General features: G+C 34.0%; 1 protein-coding gene across 1 annotated transcript; it reads right to left on the bottom strand.

The window, feature by feature from the left end:
- Positions 1–5884: 5884 nt before the first annotated feature.
- Positions 5885–12773, bottom strand: LOC132627390 (protein PIGMENT DEFECTIVE 338, chloroplastic-like). Its single transcript, XM_060342715.1, has 8 exons — positions 11836–12773; positions 10619–10693; positions 10465–10536; positions 9917–9997; positions 9561–9658; positions 8312–8437; positions 6421–6469; positions 5885–6254 (listed from the first exon to the last, which is right to left on the bottom strand). Exons 1-8 carry the CDS (start codon positions 12673–12675, stop codon positions 6081–6083), a joined length of 1515 nt encoding a protein of 504 aa, XP_060198698.1. The 5' UTR covers positions 12676–12773; the 3' UTR covers positions 5885–6080.
- Between the last annotated feature and the right edge of the window lie 1094 nt (positions 12774–13867).

Genomic DNA, 13867 nt, shown 5'->3' with positions numbered 1-13867 from the left:
TGATGGAGTATGATATACAAGTGAGGCAGGCAGCTTAGGAGATTGTGAAAGGGAAAAGAGAGGGAATCGGATTATGCAACAAATTCAATGTCTAATTCCTAAAACTCAAATATTATACCCTTTGTTACATAAACAATATGTACTCCTCAGTCCTCACACGTCAAATTAATATTCAAATATTAATATGATGACTATGATTTAAGCAAAGGGCGTGCACTTAGAGGAAAATTTAATTAGAGCATCTGTTTTTCATTTTTTCTTTTCTTTACGGTTGATTCTTCTTTCCTTTTTACTTACTACTGTATATTATTATATGTTAAGATAGTAGTAAAGTCAAATCTTTATTCTGTTTAACTGATCTACGTGGTAAAAATATGTAGTAAAAGATAAGAGTGATTTTGTTATCGAGAAAGGCGTAGTGGGTGCGTTTTGGGAGTAGGGCTAAAGAAAAATGTAATCACATGAGAGAGAGAAGGGTTTTATTTTAATATATATTAAGGCACAAGTAACGATTAGAGTTTTATTTTTACTGTGTTGGCTGTGTATTTCACTGTTCAATCACACTAGGGTTTCATCTTTTTTACATCTTTACTCAATAAGGTTGAACATACTGTTTTTGACCTTTTACTCACCAGGAACATAAAAAATATAAAAAAATAAAAAGTTTAAAACTCATCAGGAACATTTTGAGGACTGGGATAACAGTTAATGTTGGTGTAGGTTTTAGTCTTTGTTTCAGTTATTACAATGACTTTGTGATAGCAGCATATGACCTATCTAAAAATTTACTGCACTGTAAAACAGTGATAAAAATTTAATGCACTTTGTGTTAGAATATAGTGTTTGCACGAACAATATAATGGCTGTGTTATAATATAGTGTTTGCACGAACAATATAATGGCGGATCAGGATTTTAAAATTATGAGTGCTTAACTATTTTTAATCTGAAAATTGCATGCTCCGTTAATTTGTTTGTATGGACTACAGAGTGTTAGCTTTTCTATATAAGTAACACTGTAACATTGTTTGGTTACAATATTGTAAGTCCGCCATTGTGCATGAACATGAAAACAAAGTACAACCACCATATAATCAGTAGCGGAGTCAGGAATTCAAAAGAAAATCTTAGGATATTTAATAACTTATATATATATAAAATTTATTTATACTCGATTTACATAGTATATATAATTTTCAATGAAGGGGGTTCAATTGGACCCCTTGCACCCCTTTGCCTCCGCCCCTGAATATAATATGTTAACTAAATGTATATTATAAGTGAATGAAGCATAATTAGGCACTTTCAATACAACTTGTCCCATTTGATAAGGGGTTAATTTTTTTACCAAAATTGTTGATGAGTGGAGCAAGGGAAACTTGGAAGGATTGGGTCAGCACCAAAGAAGTGATAAATACAACAAAGTTGGTAAGAATTAAGTATTAACCTTATAAGGATTTGTATAATTTTAAGTTGAATACGATTAGCATGGTTGAGTAATTAATAGTAATTCCAAATTTGAAAATGAGATACAACAAGAATCATAAGATGCGTAGCTCGAACTTTGAGTTATATTGAACGTATGTGTTAAATTAAGCGTTCTAATGTGTAAATTACCCTATTAGATGTATTTTTCTATGTCCGGATTTTTTTTTGTTTGAAGAATTGTCGATAATTTTTAGTTGGATTGTTGAATTCACTAGACTTGAGGGGTCAAAGGTGACTGGTGGTTTACTTATATATTGTTTTGTTAAATGGCATGCTTTTGAAATGAATTATGCATGATATCAGATGAAATGATCGAAGTTAAAAGTTTTGATGAGTATGATAAGTTGTGTAGGATTTGAAAAGTATGCATTTATTAATTGGGTCATATGCTTATGAGTACATGTTAATATTCTGGTAATTAAATGTTTACGTTTGATTTGGAAAGTTGATATTTACGAGTATTAACATGCGAGACTTAATACTAGATAATATCATTATCACAGAATATTATGGTGGTTGCTATTTTTTCTCAAGTATATATTATACGTTCTAATACCTATTTGCCAAGACATGATCGCTATATAGTTTAATTTTTTTCCTTTTAGCACAAACTGTGACTTTCAAGAAATTGAACAGCTAATTGGTGCTATGAGATATAAGTCCAAGTGTAAAACGCTTTATAACTAGATAAAAGAATTCTAGTCACATGATATCCATTAGATGCCACTAGCTAAATTGAGTCGATTCGACTCAATCAACAAGTCAAAATAAGCCTAAAGAATGTCAACAAATTAATGGTGTTAGAAAATTCAGATAAAATGGATCTGCATTTCTTAAGTTTGACGTATAGTATCTATTATAATATCATCAAAATATTGATAATTCTATCTATTCATCATTCGGGGTTCCTTAATTTAGACAACACCGTAAACCTCAAGTCAATTTGGTAAAATATACTTGATAAAACAATCTAAAATGTATAGATGCATGAAATTTTCAAACGATTAAATAAAGCTGAGAAATTAAAATTCTAAATAGTGGTATCTTTTTTTTTTTTTTTGGGTGTAGGGTGGGTGGGTGTACGAGGGGTGGGGGTCTTAGAGGGGTCCAGCAAGTTCCTTTAGAAGGCTACAAAACTCGGATAGTATGGGTTCAAAACGACACAAGTTACATATACCCCACTATATGTTTCTTGATTGTCCTAATAAAATTTTAGTATCTCAGTACTCTTTTCTACACTTTTAATATATACTACATATATTGTGCATATATAATTCTTGTTTCTTTAGGGGCAAGCCCTTAATTACCCTTATTCTCTCTCTTCATTTTTCGCTTATGATAATCACAATTTATTGATTTGATCAATCTAAATTTCCACCAAATGAAATAAAGAAGAAATAAAATGCTCTATTAAAATATTTTTTCATTTCAAGAACTCAAACCTGATAGATTAATTAAGAACGAGATCCAAATAATTATCTGCCACCCAACCAATCACCCCCACTCCTTGCAAAAGACAACTTTGCTCCATCCTTTAGGCAAGCTAGTTCTAGTTAATTCAAAGAATTGAAGCTCAACTTTTAGGCTTATGAACCGGAAATAGGTCTTGTTTTACGTTGGACATGCTTTTATTAGACGCCAAGTTTATAAATAGTATTAATTTAAAAATAATAATAATAATAATAATTAGTAGTAGTAGTAGTAGTAGTGGTATTTTGATTTAAAAGGTGTTCTATGGGTTCTTAAAACAGGTCCCTTGTCTCTTTTCTTTTTCTCCTTGATCATTTCATGAAAGTACGACTACTAGTAATAAAATATTTTCGGTCCAAGTATAAACTCTTTAATTATCACGACCACTTTCTAATGAGTAATTTGGTTTACAAGCTTCACGTAAATATTTGTCGAGGGTGACAACTGACAATATAATGAGCAAATTATCTTTCGTATTTTCCTTTTCCTTTTTTTAATCAATAATTGAAGATGATTTTATCTTAATACGAATAATATATTGTAGATAATAGTAACTTTAACAACTACTAATTGATTGCATGTTTCATTGCTTCTAATCTAGTTACTTATTGGATAGGTAAGCAATGGTTTCTTCTACCTCAATTTTCTCAAATGTCTTTTGGTTCTATACAGTCTTAAGGCATTACATTTTGCATATCTTTAAAATGGACTAGAAAAGGATTTCTTTTTGGATTTTTTTTTTATTTTATTTTTTTTGAAAAAAGAAGAAGGAAATATTAAAGTCTCTCTTCACTCCTTTTGAAGCTCTACCAAGGTTTATAAGTTAGTGGTATCCGTGGGAATTTTTGCACAATAGACGTTTCTCTTCGCAGAGTCAGTGTAGTAGTTACGTGATTGGCAGAACTTAGTAACGTTGGCTCAAACTCTATTTTTGTATTAAAAAAAATTATTTAATACATACAGATAATCTATTTAGAACCAAATAAGCAAAAATGATTATAATTCTGAATTCATAAACTAAAAATTCTGAATTTGCCTTTGTATGTCTTTGCTCCTTTTGAAGCTCCAACAAGGTTTATAACTTAGTGATATCCCTAGGGGCTAGGAGTTTCTCCGTGATAGGTGTGAGTTAAATTCTTTTATTGTTGGTGTTTTTACCTATCCCACCCTATCCCCTATGTAATAGAATTTATTTTAAAAGTTATTAATAGAAAATAAGTTAGAGGAAAGGCCAACCATGGAAAAGGAAGTCAAATGTGCGGCAGAAAAATAATAATTGAGAGAAAAAGAAGCAATAGTGGTAACCCAATTACCAGCAGCCAAAATCAGTCCATAAGGGATACTAATTACTACATAGTGTTGTATTCTGCCCTGACTTTAGGTCACCCTAGTATCATATTTAATTCTGGTTTAGATTCATGGAGCCCCAAACCTAATTAGATTAGGGAAATAGGTACACACTACTGACCCAATTCATTACTTATTCTATCAGAGTACGAATAATTCAATTTCTAAACAGAATTGGATAAAGTACACAGAGACAAAATCATTCAAGCAGACATGAAAAGGACAAATAGTGTAGATGTTTATACTAAACTAGTGTAACTTACTGTAGTTTTAGTAATTTAATGTAGTGAATATATACATTTAGTAACCATGGTTAAGTAATGCTATTATGTATTTATACACATGACATGCATCCATTAGTTTGGTGTAAACACTTTTTACCCCAAGCTAACCTCTAGATTTCCTTATAATTATCTTTGGAAAATTTGGTTAATACTATGGTTATCCGGTCTAAAAACTATTCTCTTTCTTCTTTCTTATTTTACATTTTATTCAGTTCTTCCTTAAGAATTTAACAATCAAATAGGACAAGATAAAGGGTTCACTTAAATGAAGGAGGCATCTTTTCTGGGAATCTGCATTGAGCCAAGAAAATTTTATGACTTTTTTGCAAGCTGGCTGTGAATTAAATTACATTTGTTTGGTCATTGTTGACATGGAGTAAAACTAAAGTGATATACACCGTGCATTATGGGATCTATTGATAAGGAGAGTTCATTAATTATAGATGCTATCTGTATCCCCTTTCAGGCTCCAGGCTTTATGGAGTTTAAAGCATTTGCTTGCAAAACAAAGAAAAGATTGTAATAAACAAAGCTATAATGAGATACCTCAAGATCCCAGATTCAAAATATCATCCATTTTCAGAGGCGGATTCAGGATTTAAATTTTATGGATTCAATCTATAGATTTTTAGCATTGCACCCATTATATTTTTAAAGTCAGGGGTTCATATCTACTATTTATTGCAATTTTAATAATTTTTTATACATAAATTTAGACTCCAATTCCAAAATTTGGGATTCAGTTAAACCCCAACCTTATAGGCTACATACGCCTCTGTCCATTTTGCTTATATAATTATTGGTATTTTGAAGATTATCCAAATTGAATTATTTTAGTTCGGTAGTATTGTCATTTCACTTTTTTGCCTAAGAAAAGGGTTTGATTTGACGTTTGAGTTGCATCCTCGCAATTTATTTGTCAAGAGACCATAATTTAACACGAAAAGGGCTGAACCACGTTGAGTCTATTTCACAGCCTTACACCCCTCCTATTAAGGATTTGGGAGAAAAAAAGTGTTTTTCACAAATAGCCGGCCAAATTGACTGTTTAGTTTTCCTAGTCAGTATATGCACGATCATACATTGATCATAACATGAATTATGCATATATCATACATCTGCTGCCCTTTTTAGTTTAAGTGAATGGCTAGTAAGGTTGGTTCTTCAACAACAGAAAAAACACAAGTTACAAATTGGCTTCAAAAGCATATTGAGGCCATGAATTATATGAGCCAACTAATTGAAGGCCCAACAATGAAATTTTTATACAATGAGTCCATTTATCAAAGCATGATATTTCGAAAAGGGATGTGAAACTTCATAAATATACTAAAAAGGAAAGTTAAGTAACAAATGGGACTTATTACTCAGTTCAGTAAAGAATATAACTGGGATTTTGAACAATGGTACTTTATCATGGATGCTATCTAATGACCTACAGACGTGCCGAAGGATATACAGTTCATTACATTTTTAGTGTTGGGGGTCATGCCTAGTTTACATTATCCCTCTCAAACTTGAACCATTTCCAATTAGCATACATACTTTCTTCGTCTTCGAAAGGTAGCCTGTCAGTTGGAAGGGGTTCCGGTTTCGTTGTTGCTGAAACAGTTGGTAATTTCTGTCTGTACTTCTTCGCCATCTGTTTTGCTTCAGAAAATACTCTCTGCAACAGAGAAACTATACTTGTCATGCAATTGTATGTTATGCAATTGTATTTATATCGCCACATGGAGTCTAAACAGCAGCAGTAAAATGTAGCGTACACCATATAAGGGGAAAAAAAGAAGCTATAACTAGCTATGAGTCAGCAATACTTAAGAGAGACAAACCTCCTTGTCCGATAAAAATAGCCCTGGCTCGCTTTCAAGGTCAGCAATACTGCATTTGGCAAAGACGAGGATATCAGATTGGCAAACTACTTGCCTGTTACAGGATATCAACATAACAATTTCTTGATCTGATTTTAATTCAGAAATTTTAGTAATGAGAAAGCAAGGACCGAACTGAGAAAAAGCAGGAAAGTGGTAAATCTATTTGCAGGAGCCTTAATCTCAAAACTTCGGAAGTATCTAGCCGGTTTTTGGTTAGCAACATGCTAAGTAGGACAGGGCTTCGAAAAGGAGATGCACACGTGAACAAGGAATTGGAAAATTAAACAGGAAAATATCATGTTACATGCCGGTAAAACCTTTGGACCATATGAGATGTCTGTGTTATAGACTGTCTTGTCCGAGCATCAAAGGGTGTGGAGTGGTCAATGAAATAGGTCAAGAATCATGAGGTCTTCATGTTTGAATCCCAGCAGAAGCAAAACACTAGGCGTTATTTTCTCAGCGTTTTTTTTTTTTTTTTATATCTCTAAACCTTGTTAGTGGAAGGTTAGTAGGTACCCTGTGAAATTCGTCGGGGTGCGCCCATTTTCCCAGACACCACGGTTATAATAAAAGAAAGATTGTCTTGTCCAAGCACCCCAAATCCAGATTTTAAAGGCTGTTTAGAAACTTATGTACTAGTAATATGTACCGAGACACCTCTTGTGACAGTTAAGCTGGGTCCGCTAATAACACTATATACTGCAGTAGCTATCGTGTTTAAGTGATCAACAGGTCATGGCATAACAGTTGTACTAGGAAACAAACATTCATTTAACTTAGCCATAATAGAAGCTTTTGCTGTGATTGCATCTACAGATTTATGTTTGCTCCAATGGGATAGCTAAATGGTTAACAACTAAGACTGAGGGCTTTAGCCCTTTCAATCACGGTGAATTCCCGACCAGGAGTGTGGGCATTGGTACGGTGGCATAATCAGATACCATCAAAACCATGAAATTAATCATTAATTGTCCTTGCAGTTCCAACATTGAAGAAATAGCAACGGGACAAAACCAGAGCAGCGGAGCTTGAGTTGAAAATTCTGAAATGTTGTTTGACCTAAACTGGTTGCCCATGCACATTGATTACCATTCACAATCTAATTGCATGAGAACTATAGCCCCATGTTTTTACACCATCCAAATTTCAGTCAATTCTTTTTTTTGATAAGGTGAGATAAAATTTCAGGCACAAACTTTAACTCTATTTAGGTGAGTATTACTTGGCAAAGGAGATGAAAAAACAATGAAAGCTGTTCAATGACCCAATGTACATAATGACCACTACTTTGAGCTAAGAGTGATTATAATAGCCACCAGGTTGTGGGCTTCAAAGGCTGCTTCATTCCAAATGGAACGAAATGGATACTGAGATATACCTGACCCTAACTAACTAGAATTAAGGTACAGTTGTTGCATTGTATTATTTGGTCTGTTTTAGGGAAGGGGGAAGGGACAGTAAGTTTGGTCCCTAGAAGTGGGGTGAATGAGATACGATCCTAGGATCTCCAAAAAAAATGACTGCTAAACTAACCTCTCAAGGTAAAAGGAAACTAACTTATATGCCTTTCATCTGAAATTGCAGGCCATATATATTATTTCGAAGTTAAATAGGAGTATAGGACATGGATAGATTTCATAGTTGAAAATATTTTTTGAAGATTTAGAAATTACAAGCAACACACTACTAGTGAAAACTTTCCACTTCAAAATATCAGAAAGTCGAAATATAAAGGCCAAATATAAACGATCATAGTAGGGCATGCATACAAAAGTTATCAAGGCATATAGATGCATTTATGCCTAATTGAATAAGGAATATCAAGCAAATTATCTCTACCACATACCTGAGAGATATTTTGTCAGGAAACATTGACTTCACAACCATAACTTTCACCTTCTCATCAACTGCTAACAAGTTATTGATAGAAGTAACCTTCCCGCGGGTGAAATTTGAGATGTGTAGTAAGCCACTGAGAATCGAAAAGAGAAACCGTATAAAAATTTGGACTAGATACTTTCTTTTTCTTGAGGAACAAAGAACATGGCTTGCTTTAGTCCAAGAATGTACAGAACTTTCTATCCTCTCTCTTACCCCCTAAACATATCTCATGAATTAAAACACAGACACCATAAAGTATTCGGGCAACAATGATAAATGATGTTTAATTAAATTGTGGAGGAGCTAGACTCCCTGTCACCTCTCCTGCTTAATATCATGTTCATGCAACCAAATTTCCATTGTAACAGCACTACAGTAATAGATATAAGATATCGAACACACGTATTATCTGCAATAAAATATGTAATCCCACAACTTTTACTATCAGAGATACAGATAAAATCACCAGAAAGCCTAGCAAACCGAAGATATTATCCTACTAATTTTTTACAAACTTATCATTAAGAGCAAGGTCCACACCTCCATCAATTGAAAGTAAGACGAGCATATAAGATTCAAATCACCAAACAAGGTAGAGCAAATAGTTCTTCTTAATTGCGAGATAGAATGAAGAAAAGGATCAAATTTGCCCCTGTGTTATCCAGAATTGAGCAACTTTGTCCTCTGTTAAACTTTTGGTCTAGTGTTACCTCACTGCTAGGGAAAAGTCTCATTTTTGCTCTTGACCTCAAACAGAGCTACAACCTAATGGTAATTTTAAACCATAGTCATAGTTGAGAAGTAAATTTGGACCTTTTTCCTCATGTCCACCCATTTCACACTGGAGTTTCCACTAATGGCAAGAGTAAATATGAGACAATTTGCTAACGACAAGGTATGAATGGACAGAAGTGTAACGGAGGGCAGAATTGAGCAATTTCATGTAATACAGGGGCAACATTTGGACCTTTTCCTTTGAAACAATTTAATTTCTACATGACATTCAACAACTATAGTGGTCTCAACTACATCATTGCACTTACCTATTTGCGCATAAAAATGATAAAAATAAATTTGATCGCATTTTGCGCCCATGCTCCAACAGCAAAAATTCAGAGTTAATAGATCAGAGTTATTAAGTTTCTTAATTTTACATGCCAGTACTAATCATAGCTAAGTCCAATTCTTTCTTTGGGAAGGGTAGTGCAAATTACCTTCGGTTTGTTTCACCAAGCCTTATCTGTGCGCCATAGGGAAAAAGTTTTTTTACTGTTCCTTCCACAAGGGTCCCCTCTTGCAGATTTAACATTTGCTGTGGAATCCAAGATTCAAAGCGAGAAGAAACAAAGTAAGAAAAGAAAATAATCAAGAGAGGTTCTCAAAGAATAAATAATTGGAGAGAAATCTTGATAGAATTTGAAAAGGCAAACAGAAGAAACAACAGCCCCCCCCCCCCCCCCCCCCCACACACACACACACACAAAAAAAAAAAAAAGAAGAGATAAAGAGCATAAATAACAAAAACAATGAAATAATTATGCACAAGATACTACAAGTGACAAGAACTAACCCAAGCTTCCTTCTCACTAAGTATTAAGTCATTAGTTTCTTCGTTTATTCTGGTAATAAGCACATTAACTCGACGTCCCACCTGAAATAACAAGAAAATAGATATAATAAGCAGATGTAAATATAGAGCAATCCATGTCACCGTGGAGCAGAAGATGCAGATTGTTGATATTTCACAAAATGCAGAACACATTCTGGCCACCAAAAATTTGCACTTCCCTTTTTATTGTATTTTTTAAAAAAATTATATTTTTTGGGAAGATGCCAAAGAAGCGGCATTGCCACTTAATGTGGCTAGCAACAGATATAATCCCAGTGCTTACTACATATCTACTGTTACAACTTAATAAACGTGATGTCATTTGCCATCAAGAAAGGCAACGCCTCCAAGCACTTTAATTAAGTAGTTAAACTGTGAGAGAGGATAGAATGTCACATGTTTTAAATGCAGCAAAAGAAATGTATAATGAAGTCCAAAGGTACAGAGGTAAATTAAATGTGAGGAACATAAAAATTGTGATTGGCGAACGCTAAAAGGTTCCAACTTACATTCTCCTTCAGCTCGGTGTAGCTATTAACTCTGTTCATTAAATCAGCCTTTGGAAGAAAAGCCCGTAAGCCCTGCAGAACCACATTTAACACTGTTTATCGCGGAGAAGTTGACCTGCACTAGATTCATGGCACCAAGGGGTGGCTAGATTACCTCTAGTCTGGTAAGAAGACCACCCGTATTCCACTCTGTTATCTTCACCTCAAAGGGTTCATTTAATTGTTTAATCTGTGGAATAACAATAGTAGAAATGATAAGTTCTTGGGCTAAAACTCTAGGATAAAACAACCTAGAATAGAAACACTTAAGAAAACCATATCCGAGAACTAAGTAGTATCATCAACTTTGAGTCAGCACATCAAGACACAATACTTCCCAAGCCTTTTGTTTCTTCCAAATAAAACTGGAACCAATTCTTCTAGAGCTATATTCTTTATCAGCATAAGTTGCATGTGCAAACAGGTCAATGATAGAGCTACTCGAGATGTTCAAACGGCATACCCATATATATTCTCCCCATTCACAATCTAAAATGGGAAAAGCATCTCAGATTGGTAAACAGGAAAAATATGCCGATTTTCAGGTCCCAAATTTAGAAATAAAGAATATAGATACTGATGTTTAGTGCTTAAGAGGAACTATATTATCAATAGCAGATGTTTAGAGCCAGATTTAAGTGATTGGCAGCAGCATTTAGCACATTCATAGAGTCTTAGGCTCTATTTACTATAGCAATGCAATGGACCTGAATAGAGCGCAACGGACACAGAGGATTCATATAATCGACCTCGAACAATTTGAGATTGAGGCAAAAAGTTGACTGATTGGTGGTCATTCAGGCTAAAAAATTAGGAGAATGATACATGAGCTTTTACAATATTTGTTAAGGAAAACAATTCATGAATGAATAATAGGAGGTGATCTAAGTTATAGGAGGTGATCTAATTTTGAGCTTGAGTATAAATTCTAACAAGCTTCTAATATCTCTATTATCTAGAACAATTTGTGGTAAGATCCAGATAATAAAGCATATAGTACATTAGTAGTTCTATTAATAAGGTAAAACATCAAGCTACTCCAAACTAGTTTGGGATTGAAGCATAGTTGATTGATTGGACTAGGTAAAACCAGCGGCGGAGCTTCATGTACTCGAGGTTCGTCGGAAAATTACAATGTGTCTAGATAAAAAATTATTTTTATGTATATATACTTATTGAATCCCCGTGGCTTCTTTGTGGGTTTACTCTTTATAGTTTGACCCCCCTTGTTAAAATCTTGGCTCCACAGTTGGGTAAAACATCAAGTTCCCTATCGACGAAAATTTACAATTTGCATATTATAAAAGAAAGAAAGTGAGAAAAGAAAAGAACCTGCCTCACTCGATGCCAAGCAATGCGCCTAAAGAGCCTTCTTGTCGACAATAATGGCCGACCACTAAGAGTTCTTCCAAGAACCTCAGCAAAAAGAACAGTCCCGGGTTCCACAACAGGCTTTCCCGACGTTGATTCCCCACCCATTGCCTCATCATAACTCACAATTCCCATTTTCCCTCTCACCAAAAACTCCTCAGCATCCTTATCCAAATCACACAGCAAATATCCCATCTCTTTGTCATACAAAGGCAAAACATCCTTAGTTAACATAGTACCTAATAAATCTGCACCAACACTCACATCAAGTTTATTCTCATTGCCTGAAACCACAACACCTACTACTAAATCACCCGGTTTCGGTTCATAATACTCTACACTAATCTTCTTAACCTCTTCTTCTTCAACTGGATGAACCTTTTCTTCTTCCTCCTGTTCTATATCAGTATCACTTTCTTGTTCATATGACTTCTCCCTAGGCTTAAATAACTTATAAAATGGCTCCAAAACTTCTTCTTTGCTAACTGTTTTCTTCTCTTCCTCTACATCTACAACAACCCCATTATTTATTTGCTTTAAGTATGGCTTATTAAGTAATTCAAGCTCTTCACTTTCAGCCACTTGGGTAGTCTTAAATTCTTCAAAGATTTCATTTTTAGAGCAAAAAGAGACATGGGTATGCAAATTTACTTGAGAATTCCAATGGAATGATGAATTCTTGGAAATTTTTGGGGTTGTAGCAAGTGAGCATTTAGGGAAAGGTGAGAATTGGGTGGCAGTGTTATAAATAATTGGATTGATAATAGAGAAAGACTTACATGGAAGAAGAAGAAGTGGCATGTCTGCTTATCATCAGCTCCAAATGTGTTAGTAAGAGAATATAAATGGTTGAATTGCCGCTTGTTTCGTTATCTGTTTACAGTTGCCTTTGATGATATTATTACCCGACAGACATGTTGGTGTTACATATAGATGGGCCGAGGAAGTGTCGGGCCCAACCGATACCAAGATGGGATAATTACAGCCCAATAACTTTGGGTCATCTAGTTTACTGAATAGCCAGTAAATGTATAGATTTTGTATATTTATACTTAAATATACATATACTATGCATATAATATACATATACTATATGTACGTATGATATACATGTCAGTGAACAGATTTTGGATATTTGATCTACTGCTGGTAATTAAGTTTGGCCGAAGGGACATAAACGAAAGAATCCCCACAAAACATAGAGTCCATAGATTTTCGGGACAACTGCACAAATCGTCAATTTTAGGATTTTATTTAAGGGATAATCAAAGTTCATTAACTTCAACAAACTTCAGACATACGTATAAAAATTTTGGTTTGCCAAATCCTAACTTCAAACATACGCGGCTTGTCAAAACTTAACTTCGTATATGTATTTATTGTTATCTGAAGTTTTTTTTTTTTTTTCATATAAGACGGGATTTCAGGGATATTCTTTACATCACCTTTACTTATTAGAATTCATAATCTACTTAAGCAAAAAATTATGTAAAAGTTTGACGAATCTGTTTTGGCACCGTTCTTTAACGTGGTATACGTGAAGTTGATGTAAAGTAACATATGGTTAAGCATATGGTCAAACTAAACATATTCCCTCTATTAATTCACAAACTAATTCACAAATTAAAATAACATGTGGTCAAGGATTTTTCCCTCTGTTAGGTAAAAGCGAGAAATTAGGTAAAACAAAATTCCCTCTATTAATTCACAAACTAAAATAACATATGCTCAAGGATTTTTCCGCTAACAGTTTAAATTAAAAAAGAAATAAAGATTTTTGTCATGTACGTACCAAAAGTACCCTTAAATTTGTAATCCTCCGTAGCACATTATGGCTACAGCCTACAGCCTACAAGAGCATTTCATTAACAATAAATGGAGAGTTTAAAGTTAAGTTGTCAAATATAGAAATATGTTATTTAACAAACTATAAGGAAAGAGCGCCACGCAACATAGAACCGTGGAAGTTGTTTATTTTCATAGTCTGGCGTTT

Source organism: Lycium barbarum, chromosome 2 (assembly GCF_019175385.1).
Source record: "Lycium barbarum isolate Lr01 chromosome 2, ASM1917538v2, whole genome shotgun sequence".
NCBI classification, from domain to species: Eukaryota; Viridiplantae; Streptophyta; class Magnoliopsida; order Solanales; family Solanaceae; genus Lycium; species Lycium barbarum.
The sequence above is the reverse complement of the archived record's forward strand: the minus strand, read 5'-3'. Positions and strand labels throughout refer to the sequence as shown.